Here is a 23,408-nt window from a genome sequence, read left to right as displayed (position 1 = left end):
ACAGTATAGGCCAATATGGGATTATTTTTAGACAAAGTAATATATACATATATATATTACTTTGTCTGTGTATATATATATATATATATATACATATATATATTACTTTGTCTGTGTATATATATATATATATATATATATAGTATATATACAATACATATATATACAATATATACAATAATATATATACAATATATATATATATATATATATATATATACACAGACAAAGTGTATATATATATATTGGTTTAATGACCATCCATATTTATTTTTCAGTCTCTTTATTACAATACAAACAGAAAATACAGGAAATATGTAGGGCTACACAAAATGTAAAAAAAAAATTCTGAAAAAATTTGTTTCAACCAAAAAACAGTATTTAGTGTGACCTCCTGAAACTCTGAGAAACTTCTCATCAGATTTTGAAAGTTTTCTTGGCCTTCCAGTCCTTTTCCATAACATTTAGATTTAAGAGAGCCAGGTTCCTGCTATTGCGCAAGTGTAAGGAGAGGTCACTATGTACTTGCCACTTTAGCCTATAAAAGCATTTTTTTTTATTTCTTTTTTAATACTGCATACAAATTTACTGTATTTTCTGGTTATATTCTAATAAAGAGACTGAGAAATAATTATATATCTTTATATTATTGCTAAAACGTCTAATGGTGACCTAAGACTTTTGCACAGTACTGTATATATATATATATATATATATATATATATATATATATATATATATATAGCCTTGTATATGTTGCATGATGTTGGCTGTATTGTCAGTGGTAAATTGTAGCTGATGTTAGCTTATTTTTAGAACGGCACGGTGGATGAAATCTTGAGGCTGGCATTGGCTTCAGGTTACCCCTCTGCAGGTAGCAGTTCCCTGACAATTCATTTGAAATTTGGCAGCGTTCGTGACAGCGAAAACGCAAAAGGAAATGCAAGATTTTCAACTTCGTTTGGATTATGTCACAATTTATGCGTCCACATATGTAAAACGCAATTGCAGTTCCCTGACAATTCAAGAAACGGCATAACTCATCTCCTTCGTCAGCACTTAACAGCGCCCTGCTGAATGAATGAATAAATAATAAATAAATAATATCTTCCCCTATGCTTTCACTTTGCTTATCTTACAGCTTATGCGTTTGCATATGAATTAGGCCTATGTGATAAATCACATGATTCAGAAACTCTGAAATCCCTCACAAGCAAAGTTTCGTTTCTGTGAAAACGTCGACTGTAATGTGTCTGGACCGGATTGGCTGCTGATTTGTTTGTTCTTTGATGAGGCGTGAACAGTTTCTGCAGGAAGAGTATAAATAACGGATGAAGAACCATTTCCGCATTAACTGCTCTACGCTGCTCTGAAGCTTAAACAAATCAATCAGAATGGTAAGCTTATATATATATATATATAAACCATATGGTAAAATATTAATATATTTGCAAACCTGTAAATTCACATTGTAAAGGATGCAAATTTTCAATGATATGTGGGTCCATATTTATGTGAAAACAAACAATTTATATGATTTTTGAAGTGATGTGCAATGCTGTTTAACATTGTTAGAGGTATATAGAAATTTGCATTTTCCTAAACTATATTAGGCTATCAACTTAAAAGTAACTTTTCCACTTAAGCAACCATTTTGAATCACACAAGTGTGATTTTAGGGTTGACATTAGGTTGTCTTTTACACATTGGTTATTGTATTTACAAAAATCACTAAATCTGAATCATTCATGTATGAACTCAGTTTTTGTCAGCAACTGAAGTAGAATAGATAGATATTGTGTTGCAAGTGTCACTGCAGATAAAATACTTTTAAAGACATATGCATTAAGCTGTCTTGTTGGAATAATTGACACTATAGCTTCTGCTGTAATGATACAGATACATATACATTTTAAATATATAAAATATTAATCCTTTGTTTGTGTGTGGCATCTTAAACTCTGTGTTCTCCCCACCTCTGTAGAAAATGTATTTATCTAAGAGGGTGTGCCAGGAGTTTTCAGGTTTTAGGTGGGGTGACTCTAGAATCTTCCTTAATTGCTCATATTTCTTTGTATCTATATCTGTCATATGCTGTATTAAACTGACTGTATTTGCTCTCTCTATATATATCAAGTATTGTATGTACAGTGGAGGCTGTAAAATTTGGCAACAAAATTTATTTGCGTCAACAAAACTTATCAAGTTGAAAATACTTAATATTCTGAGTACATACAACTTAACTAAGGCAAAGCAAAAAGATAACTATAAGTTAAAGGTACACTAACTTTTGTTCAAAATGTATTTAATGAGCGAGCACATCATGAATCCATCTTCCAAACCATGTTTTTGTCTTATCATGAATCACTACGGTACGCTGTTTATATTCAGACTATTTTAGACCGGGTGGGATGCCAACTAAACATTTTTACAGTGTTTTATCTAAGCATCAATGTTTGTCCTTTGTAAACAGATCTTTTCCGAGGGGAGTGATGAAGAGGATGATGATGATGATGATGAAGAAGATGATGGAGGTGCTGGAGTAAGTGTCTGCTGCCAAGGGTAGACAACTGCTCCAGACCTTGATGCAGCGTGTCGAGAAAGACCCAATAGTACGCTGGATCCATGAACTGTGTGTATTTGCTGACACAAGCAAGCAGCAGCCAAAGAAACACACAGCTTCTTTTGTGATAAATGTCACAACCCAAGCACCTCCCGCGCCATGTGTGTCCATGGCAAACCTGACACGTAGACCATGATTCCTCCATGGGAACGATGGACCTCGCAACTTTCCCGCTGTTCAGTGGCAGCACCATCGGTTTTCTTCAGAACGGCTCTGTTTTTGTGTCTGTTTGTGCAACCCTGAAGAAACCATGGAGAGAAGAATGAAATATACATGGAGAGGTGATGACCTCATGAGTAAAGAGCTGCTGTTCCAGAGGTTGGAAGATGTGAGCCAGTTATTTCTGTCATCACAATCGTCCTCAATCACCATTGTGCCATCGAGCAATGCACATGACTCCAAGTTATTTCAGCAGGACTGACTGTTTTTTGCAACAGGTCTACAGTAGTCAACCATCCATTAAAATACAAACAGAGATGGGCTGGATGGGCATTTTGAAAATGTACTAATGGATGCATGTTGCTCACATTTATTTATTGGGAGGTCAATGCCCCTTTGAAGCCCAGGTGTATTTGTTGTAAGGATATATTCAGACTATGGCTGCTTGGTCCAAAGCTCTCCAGTATAACTATAGCAGAAGGTTTCTGGAGCAGCGGATCAGGGTCAGAGGTAAAAGCCCACTGTTTTATGTTTTTTTTTTTTTTTTCTTTTGAATTCTTTTATCTCACTTGATGCCACGTCAACGCCACTCGGCTATAGAGAGCATGCTCAGAGCGAGATGACATGTTCACCAGGATAGGGTTCACAGGCACAACGGTTCTGCACGTCGAGCTGACTTAGTTGAATCCGCTGGTTCAGATACCTTACTAACACTACACAAAATGACACACTGCTAAATCTCACGCACAGGTTTTATTGCAGTGCTGTTGAACAAAAGTTACACAACAAATGTAACGTACCTGTAATGAGAAATGATCTCATACAGAACATGGTCCGAATAAAAGGACCTGGTCTAGCCAGAAATGAAGCCCAATAGATGTCATACAACATCAGAGGCACTCATATCCTATTGAGCACTCATAAATTCTTGGTTATGTGGCAAAGGGATCATTAGCAGGTGATATATTTAGTTTTTACAATGATGTTTTTTAGAATGTCATGATTGCAGATGGATTTCTGTGCATATGTCTGCCTGAATGCATCACTTTCTAATGAGCTACACGTCTAACTTCCCCTAAATAAAGAATGTTGTGAAAAAAATATAGGTCTATTTTGTGTTTGTGTGTGTGTGCTTACGTCACAACCAGTAGAGGCTACTTGCCGGTGTTCCGAATCGGAATTTTAATACCGCTTGGGACTAAATTGGCCCAACTGAAGTATACGTTTAAGTGTACTATAAGTGTAACAGTAGTAAACTTTAAGTACACAACTAGTTCACAGCTATGTTTCTCATTTGTACTGCATCTGTACTACAAGTGAACCTATAAGTATACTAGTACTTTACTATTTTAATACCAGTAGTACATTGAAAGTACACTTTGAAATATACTCAGTAAACTAGTTTAGTGCAAGTATACTTGTAAGTTTTCTTTAAGTGAACATAACATCACACTTATAGTTTACTTTTTATATATTATTTTTGCACTTTAAGTATACTATGTTCCTATATAGGTTTTTTTTTTTTTCTATACTTGAAATATACCTTTAACTGTACTTTAACTCTTTCCATTTTAAAAACATTTTATTCTAGCTTCATGAATTATTTTTTTTATCAACACTTAAATGTGGTTAAGTTTCATTAAAAAAACATTTTAAACAAAAAGCAGAGAAAATTGCATTTTTCTCAAAGACTATGTCCGGATGGGATTCAAAAGGATGACCAAACACAGGTGGAGTAGATCAAGTCCATCAACACCCCCAAAGCTTCATAGTCCTCACTCAGTATCGTTTTATATGCTGTTTAATGTTTGATGATCGCTTTATTTTACATTTGCGTTAGTAATCTTCTATCGCTTGTTTCAGCTTCTTCTCCTGCATTTTGATCCGGAGATTCTGTACTCTTTCAGAAGATGCATAACAGCGCCCCCTACTGTATAGCCTGAAAATTCAGTCAATGGCGAGGAAAGAGTAAAGTAAATTTGAATTAAATTCCTATGTACACTACCAGTGGATTAGTCTACACAAAAATTCAGATACTCAGAATTAGGAATATATCTGTTTTATTTATAAATCAATATTTTCAAGCGATGTACTTTTATATATATACTTTTATATATATACTTTTAAGTATATCTCGATCAAAAGTCCAAGTTTAGGCCAAATATACTTAAACTTTTCTGTCAGTATACTTTTAAGTCAAGTATACTTAAGTGCAATTTTAAGTATATTTCTCAGAAGTACATAAAGTATATTTCTGAGAAGTATATAAAAAGTAGACTGAAAGTATACTTTCTTATTTTTTAGTTTAAAATAAGTATACTAATAGCACACTTGAATTAACTTCTTTTTCGTAAGGGTATGTTCAGGTCACTTTTTATAAAGGCATACTTTTAAATTTCCCGCTGTTCTAAAAATCTTTCTTTTCGCCATTACCTTAAACAAGCTTGAATCCGAGCTCTAAGTTGATTGCTTTCGTAACACTCAAGAACAACACTAAACACGCACAACTTTAAATATATTTATTATTCTAAACTTTTCATCAGCTTCGGTAGGCTGTAGGCCACAACAAAGTTGCTTTTTCTGCAGAAAGCTGAAAGCTGATCTCCAGTGATGTGTCTAATTTGTTTCATCGATCATTTGACTGCTGGTAAAGGGAGAGAGACCTGGGGAGCCAGGTGTGTCTTGCTGCTCTAAGTTTATATTTCGGAAGAAAGATACGTGTCATCATGTGTTTGGCTGCATTTGGAAGATTTTGAGAATTAGAGCATTCTGTCTTTCCCAATTAAATTCTTAATGGCCCAGCAGGCCCACAACCTTGACTAACTTAATTTAGACAAAAGAAAACTTTGTTTTCATAATTTCCTTAAGTAAAATGCACATGAGAAAAAATTATATTTTAAAATTATTTCTAATTGTTTGGTATTGTATGTACAGACTGCTGGACCCAGAACACATTAGCTATATAATTAGACTTAATATGAATCGTGAATGTCTATCCACTAATGTGTTTATGACACTTAATAAGGATTAGAAGCCAATCGCTGGCTCAGCTTTGAGGCATGAACATGTACCTGTATGCAGTATAGCCTTGTTACATTCTCTCTACATGTTTGTCATGCTATATACATGTAAACCTTTCACATTTAACACTTTCTTTGAATGGAGCCACATGGGTAAGTCATTTTTGATTTTTTTACTGTCAAAATTATCAATAAAGAAAAGCTCAGAGCTGGAGATAAGTCATCGGACTTAAAATGTAGGTCAGCTAACATGGCTGCGGCACAGTGATTATTGTGTATTAGCTTGACTGCTCTTGTGTTAATTTAATTAATTTCTTGTCTTGTTAGTATGTAGTAGGAAGAATTTAACAGTTCTGTCATTGACTGCAAGTGTGCATGTTTTTTGTCTGTATTCCCGTCTATAGTATTCCTCAGCTGATTTCCCAAAGCACAGCACATCCACATAATGGCCTGCTACATTTTAAGCCATTAGTGCATATAGAGGCAGTCATTTGCTGTTAGTCTCTCTCTTTTCCTCTCCTGTCCTCCATGACTCCGCAAGTTCCAGTGCCCAGACCATCATATTCTCAGGCCAGGGAGAGCCTGGTGAAGGCTGTTCCTCCTAAAATCATCTGTCTTCTGGCCTGTGGGGGGAGAGACTGCCGCTATGAGGGTCCAGCATGCTGGAGCAAGAGCCAGCAGGCCATTAAAGGAGTCTTTAGCAGCTGGTGAGGCCAACAGCGTATATATATATATATGGTCACACCGCATCCTAATCTAAAATGTACTGCTTTCTTTGCTTTATAGAATATCCTTACATAGCCATGCACATATTCATTGCATTATTTATCATTTTGTATTTAGGGTGACCGATGACATTATTGCAATGGCACGACCTTCTACAAATCTCATCAAGAGATACAGCATCATAGAGCAGTTCAAACAGTGAGTGTTATTTAATACAGTCCTAATTAAGATGTTTAATATTTACTTACACCCCGCAGGGGGGTGTTTCTGGTTAATAAGTGGCTGTGTGTGTGTGTGTGTGTTTGTTTGTGTGCTTGTGTACATGCTTACAGGTTGAACATTAAATCCATCATTAATATGCAGCTCCCAGGGGAACATGCTCACTGCGGCCCTCCTCTGGAGCCTGACAGCGGGTTCACATATTCACCTCAGATCTTTATGGACAGCCAAAGTGAGCCAAAGACATGCAAAAACCTGTCAAGAACATGATTAGTTCATATTACACCCCAAAAATAAAAAATAAAATAAAAATAATAATAAAAAAGAAAGAAAGAAATATTTTAAAATGATGATATAAAATGAATATGTTTTGCATTGTGCCACGTCTAATTCTTATTACCATAATATATTAAAAATATCTATAATTTAAATTATAAAAAAAACATAAAATTATAATGATCAATCATAGTCTATAATAAAAAATATATATAAATTATAAAATTATATTTTAAAAAAAAAATCATTTTTGCTGTGCTCAAGAAACATTTCTTATTAACAATGTTGAAAGCAGTTGTGCTGATGAATGTTTTTGTGGAAACCGTGATAATTTTTTCAGGATTCTTTGATTAATAGAGTTTAAAAGAACAGGATTTATTTTAAATAGATTTTTTTTGTAACATTATAATTGTCTTTACTGTCACTTTCAATTGATTTAATGCATTCTTACTGAATAGAAGTATTAACTTCTTTTAAAAAAAATCTTACTGACTCCAAACTTTTGAATGGTACTGCATATATTATAATATAGAATATATTATCATGAAAATAATGTCACAATGCAAACATATCCAGTATGTATTGGTATATTTCTATTTATTTCTATAAAATATATGAATGGTTCATGCCATTTTTTTCTTTTAATACTGGAGTGAAATATGACCTGAATAATCCTTGTGAGATTCATCCAATGAATTATCTGATGAATTACGGAATTATATTCCTTTTTTGTCTGACAGTCTTCTTCTATAATTTTGGGATGTCTGATTTTGGAGTGTCATCTCTGGAGGGGATGGTGGATGCTGTGAAGGTTTTGGCCTTCTCTGTGCAGGAAGGGAAAGTGGCTGTTCACTGCCATGCTGGATTAGGCAGGACAGGCAAGTTGCAACTTCTATATCATTACTTTCAATGCAAATTTAGTGACAATCTGTTCTCTTTAATATCCATCCTGCTTTACAGGTGTTCTTATCGCATGCTATCTAGTCTACACCTGTCGGATCAGCGCTAGTGAAGCTGTTCACTACGTTCGGATCAAAAGGCCTCGTTCAATCCAGACTCGCTCACAGATCAATCTGGTGTTTGATTTCGCCCGGCTGGTGGGCTCTCAGCTGGCCCAATTCCCATGTCTGAACATGCGCCACGGTTCCACCTTCAGTCTTCGGCAGTACCTCCTGCGTCAGGCCCTTCTGCTGCACGGGGAAGAGGCCCGAACACTTAAACACACACCCAAGATCCTGCATGTACTCTGCAGCATGCTTATCACTATAACCCAGGGAGCTGCTAGTCCTCTAGAGGTCCAGAGAGAACTGGAGAAGAGGGGGAACATTTTGGCTCTAAAGAAGGCAGTGAAGGAGACACTTTTGAAGAGGAACCTTCCTGCTTTGAAGGAAAGGCGAGGCTCGAGCAGAACGTTCTCCTGCGAGTCGTGGGATGAGCCATTTGGATTCTTGGAGAGGAAAAGAGATGTCCTACTAAACAAGCGAAGCTACAGCGAATCAGATCTCAGCAAGATTACCATCATTGAGGTGAGAGCCAATTCGTTTTTAGCAAGATTTGTTATATTTTGGAATTTCAGAAAATAAAAATATACATATATTGAACCATAAATAAAGTGGAATTATTTAGATGCATCAATTCAGAACATGCGTCAAGAACATGGCTGGTTCATATTACACCCTAAAAATAAAAAATAAAACAAAAAATAGGAGGAGGAGTCCGATCAAATGGATGTGACTATTGTGGAGGACGATCACATGGAGGCCGAACACTTTAGGAGGCCGATCACACTGATGTGACTATTGTGAGTCAAAGTCATAGCGCCACCAACTGGCAGAAGAAAGTGTCACTTTGAAAATGCTTTAAAATCACCCTCTTATTTTTACCTGATTTGCTTCAATCTTCATAAAAATAATGTCAAGACACTGCAGATGTACACCTGTTAAAGGATTCTTGATATCTTAAATACTGTTGTCATGGCAAATGCATCAATCTTTGATATTCTTTTGGGGTGTTTTTTAGACTCTTAGCATGCTTCAAATTACATGAAACTCAACATACACATTATAGTTGTCAGCCAGAAGATATAGGCAAAGCCTTAGAAATGGGCGTGGAGAAGGGGCTCTATAGCACCACCTTTTGACTAAAGTTGGGGCTTAGTTTTAACTACAGTGGGGATTAAAGGGATAAGTAATGACAGTAATGAGGGATTAAAGTAAGGACAAAAAGGGAAACAGGAAGAGTCTCATATCTTCTATACAATACATTATACACCATTTATTTCTATATAAAATAATACAAATATTAGAAATAAACTTTTTTTTTTTTTTTCAATTAAAGCATTACGTGTAAGTTAAAATAGGCAGATTTTTTTTGGCTTAACTGACAGGTTAACAGTTTACAGCTGATCCTTAGATCTTACTCTGCCTCTGTGTATTTGTGTGAGTCTATTTTACATTCTTGATGGTTTATAGTTTAACCCTTTTATTGCTGTGTAGTTATTGCCGTGTAGTTTTGCCTGTGTGTGTGTGTGTGAGAGAGAGAGAGAGAGAGAGAGAGAGAGAGAGAGAGAGTCTATTTTACACTCTTGCTGGTTTAGAATTTCAGTATTAAAATGATTTTGACATAGTCTCTTTACATTTACCCGCTTTAAATGCATATTGCCAGTCATGCACATTTGACCTGAAGCTACCAAGGTGGCAGTGGCGCCGGGGCTTGGGCCCGTCATCGCTGCTTGCAGCTATATTTATTTTACTTTTTGCTATTTAAAATAACAGTTTTATTATATTTAAAATGTCATTTATTCCTGTGATTACTCCAGTCTTCAGTGTCACATGATCATTGTTAAATCATTCTAATATGCTGATTTGATGCTGAATTATCAATTACTATTGTTTGTCACTTACTAATAATAGTTCTTATCAAAGTTGAAAAAGTGTTTTTGTGGAAACGGTGATACATTGTTTCAGGATTCTTTGATGAATAAAAAGTTCAAAAGAACAGCATTTATTTAAAAGTGTATAAGTTTCAGAAAAATATTAAGCAGCACAACTGTTTTCAACATGATGATAATAATAAATGTTTCCTGAGAAGCAAATCAGCCTATTAGAATGATTTCTGAGGGATCATGTGACACTGAAGACTGGAGTAGTGATGCTGAAAATTTAGCTTTGCCATCACATGAATAAATTACATTTTAAAAGGTATACTATTCAGATACAATACATAATTTATGAAAATGACATGACATTTGAAATTTTGTTGTCTCTGCAAGGATTTCATGTTCTCATACTACTCTCCTCAATCTGGTGGATACCATAAAATTAACAATGACGAAATCAGTCCATCAAAAGATGAGAGAAATCTAACAGAATCCCAAAAGATTCCTCATACCTTGATGACAGACCAGTGCAATGGAACAACAGCGAAACACGGCCCCATTCCGCCATCGGCTCCTCACTCATATGAGACTGCGAACAAGAAGACCAAATGTACAACCAAGAAACCTCAAGCTTACCTAAAGTACAGCTCAAACATTGAGGTCAGTGTGAAACTAATTAGATCACTGCCTGAATGGTTTTGAGAACTTTTATTTTGTATTACCTTCAATTTGTGCAAATGTTGTGGATGTTTTTTTAAAGTTACGACGAGAGGATCATACATCAGATCAGTCGTCATTACCAAGAGCCGTCGCTAAGGCAATGGCACAACAGCGCCCACCAGTGGACACTGTATTGAAAAGAGCAGCGGTTTTGCAGGTATAGCATGTATGGCTTGATTTCGACAAGTAAAATACATTCCTGAATCCATACCCTTGTTAGTTACAGGACTGACAAAACATTTTGATTCACTTTATTGGTCATATGATTTTTATATATTTTTTTTCTTCTTCAAAATCATGGTATTTAATCTTTAAACTTTCTTGCTTTAAAATCACTCAGACAACCATAATGATTTTCATATATATATATATATATATATATATATATATATATATTTATCTGTCTGGGTGACTGTATAACAAAGGGTTTTAATATTCATATATTGGCTGCAGTTGTAAATAATAAAGCAAATTTCTTACTTTGAAAGTAACCAAAATGTATTCATAATTTCTACATAATCCCCCCAGGTTTAGCCAAGTAACAGAGCTATTTTCAAACAGCGACTACAGTACTATTGTGTTAATGTAAGAGATTTTAACCTGTTTTAATTCTCTGCAGGATAAGCTCAACTTGAGTGAATATGGCTGGGTTACATTAGTCATGGAAACAGATCCAGACGTTCTGAGCACACTGTTATGGACCTGGCTGGACAAACTAAAGGTCAGAGGTCACAGTATGGTAGTTCTGGCATAATTTCAGTAATATGTAAAATGACAAATAACATGTTCATGTCTGTGAAAAACTGTATATTTTTAGAAAGGTTTCTCTCATAGTTTCAAATGCAATAGTTTTGTTGTTGTGCTTTATTATAATAGGACCCTGTTCTCAATAAAGATGACATAGAGAGGCTAACCTCAACCTGGCCTGCACAAAACCCCCTTATCACACTTCACAAGGTGAAAGTCTGAACTGAGCCTGGCCTCCCTCTTCTGACAGATCACACTACACAAAGTTTGATGTTGAATTGTATAATGTGTGATTTGTTAATACATGTAGTAAACATAGAGCATAAAAAACATAGAAATTAACCAGTTGAGTAGTTCCGTTCCACTTTTCTGTGTCTGCGTCATACATATAAGACATATATCTCATCTTATACAGCTTTATGTGGTTATAATTCCGTGCTGTTTTAGTCTCAGCGGCACACCATCTGCTGCTTGCTGGACTGTGTGGGTCATGTGGTGGTTCGATGTCCTCAGTTTGAACACGCTATACTACAGAGACTCATTCGAGCTTTAACAAGAGTAAGTTTGTGTGTACATGTGCTAATTTTTACAAATACAGATAGTAGGCTAAACAAATAACAGATGTAATTGGAGACAGATCATACAAACTTTTGCATGCTTTTGTATTATAACAGCGCCCTCCAGAGGAAATAGAGAGAAACAGCATCTTGTTGCGCGTCCTCAGATCTACAATGAGAGAGCTGTACCTACACAACAACCACCATCCAAATACTGCAACACCATCAGAGTGCTAGGAACAGTGGTTAAACTAATAAAGATATACATATAGAGAAACATTGTTTCATTAACTGTATGACTGATCAAGTTATTTGATATGTATTTCAATGTGTACAGTCGCCCCCAAAACACTTATTTCACATATAAAACTTACTGTTTTTTTTTTTTGCAATAGGTAGCAAAATATCAAGCCAAGTTGCATCTGCAGAATTAACTTTTCTAGCCATTAAAGAAAAAAAAAAACTTTTTAAAGAGTGTATATATATTGTAATATAATTTAAAACGTATTTTTGTGAACTGTTTAGCCTTAAAGTGTGCCCATGTTTTCTTTATTCATTCATTCATTTCTTTATTTGTAAGCTTGCACCTCAGTTGGTTTGATATTTTGTTAGCTATCTAATGTAATGGTATTCGCACACATTTTTAAGTGTCCAAATAATTGTATGGTCACTGCAGGCAAACTTTTTATTAATGTATAGGCTGGTTGTAACTTTGAAGCTGATGATTGTGTTTTGTAAGTGTTGTATAGTCTAGTGTAATCTGGTCTAAAGACAGTGTGTGTATTAAACTTTGAAATATCTCTAAGGAGAGCACTTGTTGAATTTGGTTATAGCTTAATTTGTTTAATAATTAATAATACTGCACAGGTTACAGTGGATTGGCATGCAGAGCAGCTACTCGTGAACTTCTCACCATTGGAATGTCACTCAAACGGACATCAAAGAATCACCAAGGCGACGGCGTCATAGAGATGCAAAAGAAAACAATTATAAAGCATCAAAAACAGTCGCAGCTGTTGCGAATTTGATCGGAGCTCTTCGGTGGCTTTATTTTAACTTTAGATGTCAATATTATAACTTAGTTTTTTTTTTTTTTTGAGCAGATATTGTAAGTCAGCGTCGCAATTTGATCGTTCTAAGTTATCTAAGTGTAACTTTTTATCGTTTGACATCTAAATGTCACCATCAAACACAATCTAGCGATAATATTACAGGAACGTGGTTTTAAACGAATATTAAATCACCTGGAGATCGAAAGTCCATTAAACTCACGTACTTTTTAATATTCTTCACTTAAGGTAAGTTATTGTGTTTACTTGCTGTATATTTTTATGCGACCAGTTTTGTTGTAGACTCATCACGCTATGGTTACCTGTTACAGAACTCTATGATGATATGTTTTGGCTATAATCAAATTAAATTAAAAATGCAAATTAAGTGCTTGCAGCTGCCTACACCAAAAAAGTGTCATGGTACTGTGTTAATATCTTTTATCAAATCTACCACAGCGCTTTTTTTGCATGGGTAACTTAGTGAAGTTAAAGGCTTCTTTGTCTTTGCATCATAAAATGCAAATATTCATGTGTTATTGTTTCATTTAACACTTGTAAAGTTTTTTTTTTGTAAGTAATTTTTGTAATTCATTAAAAAAACATTTTTTAACAGAGGTCATGTCACCTGTGGATATATGGGTGGGGTCTTGGAGGCCCCACAGACCAAGGGGCCCCATCGCTGCGATGTATAACAGTCCAGGGCCAACATATGCTCTCCCAGGGGCAACCGGTATACACACACACACACACACACACACACACACACACACACACGCGCGCGCGTTTCACTATTACTGAGGACATCTCATAGACTTCATTGTTTTTATATCAGGTTAATGATATTTTCTATCGCCTAACACAAACTCTACTTCTTAAAATGAACCATCATATAAACTTAGATTTAAATATAAAGATGATTAGGTTGATAACTAGTGAGGGCATTTTACGTGATATTAAGCCACACACACAATTTACAATAAATCAGGAGCTAATAGGGGTGAAAGGTTGGAAAGATTTTATGAACCCACAACAATTTCTAAATGTTATTTTAAAAAAAGGATAAGGGGTCCAGAATGCCTATATAGCTATTGCCCTGCAGTAAATCCCAATGATTTTGGGGGGGTTTCCGTGCCCTTTATAGGAATGAACAACCATGACCCGCGGATGCAGAAAGGCCCAGCGTTTAGCTTCGGCACACGCCATCGTGACTTGCAGGCCAACTTTTCCCCAGGGCCCGGATACCTCGTTCCCTCCAACATCACCAGGGTGGGTCGGGATGGAACCCCTGCGTATTCTGTCTACGGCCGACGGAAGGATATTCAGCCCTTCCAGACCCCTGGCCCAGGTATTTTACACAACATAAACACACAGGCTTTGCAGCTGTGTGGAACAAGGTAGAACATACACAATGAAGTTAAGCTGGCTTTTGATTACTTTTACAGGCAGTTACTCCCCTGAAAATGCAACAAAGACCACCTATTACTCGCCCCCTGCGTTCTCCCTCTCTGCGAGAACTAAATTGTTCCGCAATGACCAAACACCAGGTAGATTCCCACAGATCTACACAGCAATGCTACTAGCATAGGTATGTCCATACGTTAGCAGACGTTCGTGCATTATCTTGTCTCCAGGTCCAGCTGCGTACATGCTTCCCCCAGTATTAGGGCCAAGAGTCGTGAATAAAACAGCCGCTCCAAATGTCTCCTTCAGCGGTCGTAGTCCTATTGGCAGCTTTCATGAAGATTTACGGAAGGTGTGGACACAGTACAGTATTTACCTCTTAATATGTACTTTGCAAAGATGATAACAATCCTTTTCTCAGACTCCAGGCCCAGGGACCTACCAAGTGGTGGATTCATGTGTGTACAAACACAAGGCCCCTCAGTACAGCATAACTGGTCGCAACATGATGCCTGGGGACACTACCAAGAAACCAGGACCTGGAGCCCACCATCCAGAAAGGGTCTGTAGCCTACTTATATACTACTGTTTCAAAGTTTGGGGTCAGTACAATTTTTTTTTTATTAATAAAAATTAAATTAAGGCTTTTATTCAGCAAGGATGCATTAAATTGATCAAAGAAGTGAAAGTAAAGACATTTATGATGTTACAAATGATTTCTATTTCCAATAAGTGCTATTCTAATGAACCTTCTATTCATCAAAGAATCTTGTATCATGGTTTTGTACAAAAATATTAAGCAGCACAACTGCTTTCAACATTGAAAATAGTCATAAATGTTTCTTGAGCAGCAAATCAGCATATTAGAATGATTTCTGAAGGATCATGTGACACTAAAGACTGGAGTAATGATGCTGAAAATTCAGCTATGCATCACAGGAATAACTTACATTTTAATATATTAATATATAAAACTTAATATATAAAATATATTCAGATATTACTGTTTATAATATATCACAATATATATTATACTGTATATCACAATATTACTGTTTGTAACTGTATTTTTGATCAAACAAATTCAGCCTTGGTGATCATAAGAAACCTAAAAAATGTCACAGACCCCAAACTTTTGAATGGTAATGTAGTGTATGTATATTCACTTTCTAGAATTGCTCTCTACTAAAACTACTGTTAAAATAACAAGAATTAGTGTACTAAAACTGTTTCCTCTCTCAACAGGTTACTTTCACAGGAATCAAAGCTCCCAGCTTCTCCTTTGGAATTCGTCATTCTGAGTACATTGCTCCCATTATTGTGGATGGTGGTGATTAAACAGGTCCTTTCTGTTCTAATAAATTCTGTCCAACAAGCTATAGTCTGTCATAGCAGGTCTTAATATCGCTAATATATAACTTGAAATAATGGTGTTTCAGTAAAAAAAAAAAAAAAAAAGGCTCCAAGATGCAATAATTGTGCTGCTCCGTTCCAGAACCAAGTGAACCAAGTCTACCCAGACTAGCATTTTAACACATCACACGTCAGGTATATATATATATATATATATATATATATATATATATATATATATATATATATATATATAGACACTACCATTCAAAAGTTTGGGTCGGTGACATTTTTTAAGGTTTCTTATGCTCACCAAGGCTGAATTTGGTAGCAGACAGCAATGCAGCTCACTAGGTTTTGGAACAGAGCTAAAATGGCACTGATGATTACTGTGTAAATCAAGAAAGAAAGTAAATCTTTGAATCAAGATACTTAATTGTTGTTGTCACTTTTATTTTGTCACTTGGCACAGGTACTATATTTACATTAATAGTGCAGTAGTTCATTGTTACACTTCCTTTTTTTAATCTTTTCATAAAACATTTTTTTCTGCTTCATGACAAAATTTCATTTAGTGAGCTTTATTTACAAAATAAAATTCTCTGAAAATCTTAAGCAATCTTAAAGGTGCACTATGTAACTTTTTTTTGTTCAAAATTAACAAAATTAAGAGTCAATACACCACCAATCCTTCTTCCAAAACGAGATTTTTCTTACCCTTATTCACTATGGTGAGCCCGTTATAAGTGTTTATATTTTAGGCTGAGTGGGATGCCTTTCACGCAAAATTGCATATACTTGCGTCACTTGTCCATGCGTGTCTCATCATATCTGTAAATAGAGAAAAGTTGCTCCGGCTACTTTGACGCATGTGGGAGTGGCATACGTTTTTTATTTTTTTAGTTTTTTTGTGTGTGTGTGTGTGTGTGTGTGTGTGGCATACGTAAGTTATGCTTTTTTTTCTTTCTTTTTTTTTACATTTTCAGCGTTCTTTAGTGTGTAATATTGTGTAAGTTATACTGTGTGTGTGTGGCATACGTAAGTTATGCTTTTTTTTCTTTCTTTTTTTTTTTACATTTTCAACGTTCTTTAGCGTGTAATGTTGCCGTTTGATCATGAAAAAGATCAGTAAGGTTACAAAGCACAAAGTCAGTGCAAAAGGAGTTATTCTCTATATCAGAAACCCTGTTTCTGAACTGTATACAATGTACACAATCAAACGCCTTGAGTTTTCTTCTGGTAACATATACATGTCATAATATTCCTCATGTACAATTCCCATCCAAGGCATATGCAAAAAAGAAAAAGAAAAAGGGGCGAGGCTGGGTTCAGTTGTTTTAGCAGTGTGTTGTTGCCATGTCCAAGAGATGCTTGCTGCATTTAGAACCACATACTAGTATACCATTCGTACTACTTTTACCATACCTTTATTTGGCAGAAATAATAAGAGTATTAGCCAGCATGTAGTTCTGAGTACTAGCATACTACGGAACCGCATACAAGCATATTATGCTATGATGCAGTTATGGTAAGGGGTGTAACATTTCCGAAACACGCTTGAAGCGGTTGACCAATCAAAACACACTGGTCCAGCTGACCAATCAGAACACATTGCGCTTTTCGGAAGGAGGGTCTTCATAGAGACAGGAACTAAACAGAGCATTACTGACAGACTGGGAAGAGAGGTGCTGTAAAATATGTGAAAAGTAATGTATATTTTGAACATTCAAACATGAAAACCTATTCTAGTAGACCCCAAAAACAAAATGTGTAAAAAACAAAAAACAAAATAGTATATCCACTTGTAAGCATGCTTTACTCCAAAAAACAACAATGATTCTGGTTAAAATAGTCTTTGTAGGTGGATTGAATATTGCAGTCATGTCAGAAATGTTTTATTGCAGTACTGTAAAGCCAAAAGTATAGTTCACTTTTTACGTGTACGCGAGGTTCAGCATACAGTGCGCGCACCGCCGGATTTTTTTCAACCGCACGTACTTGTACGCCCAGGTCGCACATGCGCAATTAATTTTTTTGCAGTAAATAGTTTATCCACAAGGTGGCAACCGTGCCCTGGGGGCGTTGATTCACAAGGAAGTCAAAGAAAAACTGCATAAACAGAACAGACAGGAACACACGCAAACTACCGTGACAATGGAGGCTTACATAGACGAGAGATTGTGCGAAGAGGTTAGAAAGTACCCTCATTTGTACAACTCTAGCATGAAAAAATACAAAGATGTTTACATGGGGTGTAACTTGTGGCAAGAGATTGCTTAAAACTGCACATGCATCGAATGCCTGTGTATGTGTACGAGTCAAATGAAGTACACTTTCCAAGGCTGTGTGTTCAACTGTGCGCTTACACTAGCGTACGCGTAAAAACCCCCGAAGTATAGCCAGGGCTTAATTCATATACTACTCTCTCCTTAGGATTAATTCATAACTGATATCACTGCTAACCTATCAACTTCACCAGATTAAAAGTTGTATTGGTTTTAAATGTGTGCTTCCACAGTTGTTTTTACTGGTATGATCCTCAGCGGATGTTGCATACAGTGATTATAAAAGTAAGGGAATACTCTCTCAGTGAACGTGTGTTTAAACACATGCAGACCAATATTACGGCCCGAGTCTGTGAAAATGACTTTGCCCTTGTCCCAGTCCAGCTGCACCCTGATCCTCTGGATTCTCTGGCTCACCCGTAGAAGGGACCGAATCTCTGGAGAATAGCCCTTCCCGTATTTACCATTGCAGAAGCCCACATACCACAAGCCCGTCTTGGAGGGGGTCTGTCTGCATTTGTATGCCGACTCTGTGATCACTCCCACGGCCCAGGCTGTGCTGGTGCCTACCTCGATGTCCCAGCAGTGAGACCCTGACTCAAAGCCCTCCGAACCAAGAATGCTTGTGTAGCCGTCAAATCTCTCTGGGTTTGCTGGAAGCTGGTGGAATTGCTCATCAGTGTAAGTTATACTGGTCAGATCATCCGACACGACCAGATAAGGATGGGCGGTGTTGGGGTCAAGGGTTACTGGGGCTGGAGGGATAGAGATAAAGATGTTTACCAAATTTTAAGACACAATAATAGAACAGATGAGAAGATTTTTACAGCTCAGTACTCACTGTATCGAACGTTGGCTTGTAGTTTTTTTGACACTTCAAAGATTATGTTACCCACATGTTTTGCAACATCGATGAGCATTCCTGAAGGGCTGGTCTGATCCCGCAGTGTACACTCTGTTCTGAAACAACATTTAGGAGTCAGTACTGATGTGGGCTGAGAATCATAAAAGTTAAGAAAAGACATCTTCTTACCTTTCAATTGTAGCCTTGTAGTTCTAGAAATAAAGAAATGTAGATTAATCTTTATTATGTGATCAGAAAATGTACACTACCATTCAAAAGTTTGGGAGCGGTCAGATTTTTTTTATGTCTTTGAAGGAAGGCTGCACTTATTTGATCAAAAATACAGTAAAAACAGTAATACTGTGAAATATTATTACATTTAAAATCTGTTTTCTATTTTAATATAATTTAAAATGTAATTTATTCCAGTGATGTCAAAGCTGAATTTTCAGCATCATTACTCCAGTCTTTCATTAATCCGTGAGCTTTCTGGCCTCTGATAGACTACAACATTATTAAAATAGTCCATGTGACTACAGTGGTTCAACCTTAATGTTATGAAGTGACAAGAAAAACAAAAATAACGACTTTATTCGACAATAGTCACATGGACTATTTTAATGATGTCTTTACTACCTTTCTGGGCCTTGAAAGTGGTAATAACTTTGCAGTCTGTCGGAGGCCAGAAAGCTCACGGATTTCATCAAAAATATCTTAATTTGTGTTCTGAAGATGAACGAAGGTCTTACGGGTGTAGAATGACATGAGGGTGAGTACTTAATAACTAACCCTTTAATATCATGAAAAAAAAATCTTTTGATATAAAAGCATCACGGAACAAATCAAACCAAGTGCTCCTCCTTACCACAAGAAACGTGAAGTCATTCCTTCTTAGTTGTTCCTCAGTGGACTCAATAATATGTGAGAGAGATAGCATCCCTGATCTAATCTCCTCAATCTTCTTTTTAATGATCTCACTCTTCTGCTCTTCTTCCCTCTTCAGTGCCTTCATGCTGGCTGCCTCTTCATTTTGTAGAAACTGGTGAAGCTTTTCAAACGCCTCCTTAATTTGGGTCTCGGTGTGCTGACTCTGGCTCTAAGCAGAAAATATCAGCAAAATCAGGCTGAAACATCCATACAGTAGTTGAACTATATAATGTTGGAATTTCCTCCCGATACTCACCTTAATGTACTCCGCTGTTTCATCCCAGGACTGTTTAAATCGTTCATAGACTCTAAGTTTCTCCAGAAAGGCCTTTAGTTTCAGCCGGAGCTCTTGCTAGTAAATGTTAGAAAGAGAAGTGAGACTGGGACAAGTTGTCACTTTTGTTTTTCAGTGAAAAATCTCAGAATATCACATCACACACACACACACACACATATATATATATATATATATAGTTTCATTGTTGTACTCATTTCAGCCTATGATGCCTCAGATGTTTAAGTGTCATTCTTTGTTATCTGATACATGATTTTCCCAGTATTATTTACAAATGTAAACTGGTTGTTTGTTAAAAACCTGCATATGGATCACGCCTATCTAGCTTATAATTTGACATTATCAGCAAAGTTCCCACGAAACTTTGTTTTTGTAGTTTGAGAATGTGTGTCATATAAGGGCCATTAGTGTGCTAAGACCTGTTTGACAAGACAGCTTTCATATTTCACCTCTTTCCAGTCCATTAAATCTGACACCAACAATCAGTGAAATCTGACCATAAGATGGACATTTTGACCAAGCATTTGACTATTGTTCTAGAAACTGTTTTTCCATACAATCTATCACTGAGCTCTTACCCTGAGGTCCTGTGATGCCTCTGTTGTTGAATGGATGCGGTGGTTCTTATGTGATTTAGCGTTTCTGCATTGTCCACAAACTAGTTCTTGATCTTCAGTGCAGAAGAAAGTTAGAGGTTCTCCATGAAGACTACAGAACCCCACCGTCTCTACGGGAAGGTCCTGAGTTGTTTCTTCTCTCATCAGAACACACATGTTTCTCAGCACGATGTTTATGGGTGGATCAGGGTTGGAGGACACAGTTCTGCAGATGGGACACTCTTGAATTCCTCGCCGATTCCAGAAGGTTTTCACACAGTTATTACAGATGCTGTGAGAGCAGGCTAAGAGAACTGGATCCCTGAAGATGTCACAGCAGATAGGGCAGTAGAAATCCTCCTCTGTAATGGACAGTCTACAGGCCATTTTGCCACCTACAATATATTAAATGTTTCCTAGTTGTCTTTCCCTCACTCTCTTTGAGCGTCTGGTCCAGCTGCCAAGAAGCACAAGAGTGTCTCTCAGCTCTTTACAGTGTCTCCCAGTCTCTTTACATCCCAGACACATGCAAATTAGGGTGGAGCTTATAAGAGCTAAGACAGCGTTTCAACAGAACTTTATAGTGTTCTTTTTTTTTTTTTTTTTTTTTTACAGTACATTTTCTACAGCAACACCCTAATAATTCATTTCAATAATTACTTAGACTTTAGAAACTTTATTCACCAAGTAAAAAATTACAATTTCAATAAGTGCTGGTGTCAACATAATAAAAATATATATTAAAGTGACATACAAAATAATAATAAAAAAAAAATTATATTTTATTTATACATATTTATATTTATATATGTAGTTACATAATTAGTACAGCAAATGTGAATTTCTGCAAGTTAGTAAATCAGTACAATGGTAAGTTGGATACAAAACTATCAAAAACAATGTGTATATTTGAAGGTCAGTTCCTGTCTTTGCTACATATCTTTATTTTATATAATGTATATACTATTACATACATACTAAATAAATATTTATTAATATTTTGAGTTAGATTTTATTATATTTTCAGTTTTAATTTTTCAGCTTTACTTTTCATCTAATATTTATATTTTATATTTATATATATATAAAGACTGTTGTTACATGCTTACTTGCTTATATATTATATATATGACAAATTCTAGTCTTTTTAACTAATTGATAAATGCTAATTGCGGTTAAAGTTGGTTTTTAGCAATGATGCGTGTTTATAGACTTTTGGGAACCATCCTTCATTCTTACACTGAGATCTGGATCAATTCTGTTATTTAGCCTTTTCATTTTAATCTAGTACACTCACTGACCTCTGTGGGAAAGTAGAAAAGACTTTTCTATCAGACTGTTCATCAAGCAGATCTATATATAACATTTTTTTTCTGTTCAGCGTATTCCCATGTCAAGAATGTGACCAAGACAACATTCTGTAACGTGCTGCTTACTCAAACTCAAAAACGTAAGATGATTATGTTTGATATTACTGACAGGTAATTTGTCAAAGACAAAGATGATGTTCCAGGTATTGTTTATTGGTTTTGTTTCCTGGAAACTGTAAATATAGGTCATAGTTTACACCTTCAGAAATTAATTAAAAATATATAATTTTTTATAATTAAAAAATTGTTTAAAATTATCATCACATCTAAATAATAACATTAGATGAAGATGATATTGCTTCATCTATTGCAGTGGTTCCCAAACTTTTTAGAGGGGCGTACGCCCTGAGGCATTTAACATTCTTCTGTGTTCCTCTCTTCCATTAGACTGCAGTCACACCTTTTCCATTAAGGGACAATATTTGCCCACTTATTTTCAGGTGCATTTTTTGTTTACCTTTTTAAAGACATTTTTTTTTATACCTATTAAATGTACGTATCATGTTTTGCAAATTCTTAAAATTCCATTAAATTATTAATTTAATGAATAAAGCAATACATAAAAAAATATAGGTATATTTAATCAAATGAAATCAGTATCCACAAAAGCCATCTTTGCACTGGAGTGGCACAAGCTGCATCTAGATGTATTTACGCACTGTTGTAATGCTGCTCAAAGGTGGCATGGATGCAATTACAATGGCACAAATAACGTTATGAGATAATGTTTCAAATAAAAATGTTCAACAGAGAAATATGAAATGATGGTAGCCTAAAAACGAAGTGATACTTTTAAATATTAAATAAAAAATGCCAGTAGGTGGCGACAAGTCCCTCTTAATGAGTGAGTCATTGAGTCATTTATTCATTCAGTAACAAGTGTATTTGAATGGGTCATTGAATCATTGACTCTCCTGATTCGTTCAACGGCTTTAACTAAACACTGCTGTGTTTAGTTAAACGCACAACAGTTCCGTTGTAATGTACACAAATGTACTACATCACTTAATATTACCTTTTTGTTTGTTGAACTCTGGTATATAATATCAATGTCACATTTAAAATCGTGTGGATATTCGAGAAAAATGTGTTCTTGCTCGTATATTATATTGTCAACATTAAAAACAAGAAGAACTCACAAAAGTTATGTTTTTGTAAACTTGTATCGAAGCAAGTTTGAGTCTTAAATCGATATCTATGCAGTCTGTGTCTATTTGTTCTTCATAGTAAGTGCTAACAAAGGTACATTGTCGAGGACAGGTGTGGTGTACTCTGCACGCAACGTATCTTATGCACACTGCTTATGTGGGTCAGTTTTGACTGCAAAAGATGAGGTAATTTGATTGGATGTCATTTTTTG

The 23,408-nt window shown here is 35.8% G+C and overlaps 3 protein-coding genes and 1 long non-coding RNA gene across 4 annotated transcripts; 3 read left to right on the top strand and 1 right to left on the bottom strand.

Moving 5' to 3' along the window:
* Positions 1 to 220: 220 nt before the first annotated feature.
* LOC127499746 (uncharacterized) lies at positions 221 to 3,508 on the top strand. Its single transcript, XR_007926188.1, has 2 exons — positions 221 to 1,397; positions 2,474 to 3,508. It is a non-coding gene; the product is annotated as an uncharacterized LOC127499746 (long non-coding RNA).
* A 2,029-nt stretch (positions 3,509 to 5,537) lies between these two features.
* On the top strand, positions 5,538 to 12,725 carry zgc:77752 (uncharacterized protein LOC393862 homolog). The gene is made up of 11 exons (XM_051870266.1): positions 5,538 to 6,509; positions 6,646 to 6,726; positions 6,861 to 6,979; positions 7,764 to 7,901; positions 7,984 to 8,549; positions 10,295 to 10,561; positions 10,662 to 10,778; positions 11,241 to 11,342; positions 11,498 to 11,578; positions 11,816 to 11,926; positions 12,043 to 12,725. The coding sequence occupies exons 1-11, from the start codon at positions 6,331 to 6,333 to the stop codon at positions 12,160 to 12,162; spliced, it is 1,881 nt and encodes a 626-aa protein (XP_051726226.1). The 5' UTR covers positions 5,538 to 6,330; the 3' UTR covers positions 12,163 to 12,725.
* Positions 12,726 to 12,916: 191 nt separating this feature from the next.
* On the top strand, positions 12,917 to 15,757 carry odf3b (outer dense fiber of sperm tails 3B). The gene is made up of 7 exons (XM_051870271.1): positions 12,917 to 13,223; positions 13,591 to 13,707; positions 14,119 to 14,322; positions 14,420 to 14,521; positions 14,609 to 14,730; positions 14,800 to 14,940; positions 15,624 to 15,757. Exons 2-7 carry the CDS (start codon positions 13,596 to 13,598, stop codon positions 15,714 to 15,716), a joined length of 774 nt encoding a protein of 257 aa, XP_051726231.1. The 5' UTR covers positions 12,917 to 13,223; positions 13,591 to 13,595; the 3' UTR covers positions 15,717 to 15,757.
* A 538-nt stretch (positions 15,758 to 16,295) lies between these two features.
* Positions 16,296 to 21,582, bottom strand: trim35-30 (tripartite motif containing 35-30). The gene is made up of 6 exons (XM_051870267.1): positions 20,661 to 21,582; positions 20,044 to 20,139; positions 19,726 to 19,956; positions 19,050 to 19,072; positions 18,858 to 18,976; positions 16,296 to 18,771 (listed from the first exon to the last, which is right to left on the bottom strand). The coding sequence occupies exons 1-6, from the start codon at positions 21,063 to 21,065 to the stop codon at positions 18,230 to 18,232; spliced, it is 1,416 nt and encodes a 471-aa protein (XP_051726227.1). The 5' UTR covers positions 21,066 to 21,582; the 3' UTR covers positions 16,296 to 18,229.
* Positions 21,583 to 23,408: the final 1,826 nt, after the last annotated feature.

This window comes from Ctenopharyngodon idella, chromosome 18, assembly GCF_019924925.1.
Source record: "Ctenopharyngodon idella isolate HZGC_01 chromosome 18, HZGC01, whole genome shotgun sequence".
Classification (NCBI taxonomy): domain Eukaryota; kingdom Metazoa; phylum Chordata; class Actinopteri; order Cypriniformes; family Xenocyprididae; genus Ctenopharyngodon; species Ctenopharyngodon idella.
This window is presented reverse-complemented; position numbering and strand designations above follow the sequence as displayed.

What these genes read in the sequence shown, in the direction of transcription:
- zgc:77752 (XM_051870266.1), top strand. Translation starts at nt 6,331, where the DNA reads ATGACTCCGCAAGTTCCAGTGCCCAGACCATCATATTCTCAGGCCAGG. An exon ending in GATCTTTATGGACAGCCAAA is followed by an intron (nt 6,980 to 7,763) that starts GTGAGCCAAAGA and finishes TTTGTCTGACAG; the next exon opens with TCTTCTTCTATAATTTTGGG. An exon ending in AGTACAGCTCAAACATTGAG is followed by an intron (nt 10,562 to 10,661) that starts GTCAGTGTGAAA and finishes GTTTTTTTAAAG; the next exon opens with TTACGACGAGAGGATCATAC.
- odf3b (XM_051870271.1), top strand. Translation starts at nt 13,596, where the DNA reads ATGTCACCTGTGGATATATGGGTGGGGTCTTGGAGGCCCCACAGACCA. An exon ending in TGCTCTCCCAGGGGCAACCG is followed by an intron (nt 13,708 to 14,118) that starts GTATACACACAC and finishes TGCCCTTTATAG; the next exon opens with GAATGAACAACCATGACCCG. An exon ending in CCGCAATGACCAAACACCAG is followed by an intron (nt 14,522 to 14,608) that starts GTAGATTCCCAC and finishes TCTTGTCTCCAG; the next exon opens with GTCCAGCTGCGTACATGCTT.
- trim35-30 (XM_051870267.1), bottom strand. Translation starts at nt 21,065, where the DNA reads ATGGCCTGTAGACTGTCCATTACAGAGGAGGATTTCTACTGCCCTATC. An exon ending in TACAAGGCTACAATTGAAAG is followed by an intron (nt 18,977 to 19,049) that starts GTAAGAAGATGT and finishes ATGTTGTTTCAG; the next exon opens with AACAGAGTGTACACTGCGGG. An exon ending in ACAAGCCAACGTTCGATACA is followed by an intron (nt 18,772 to 18,857) that starts GTGAGTACTGAG and finishes CTATCCCTCCAG; the next exon opens with CCCCAGTAACCCTTGACCCC.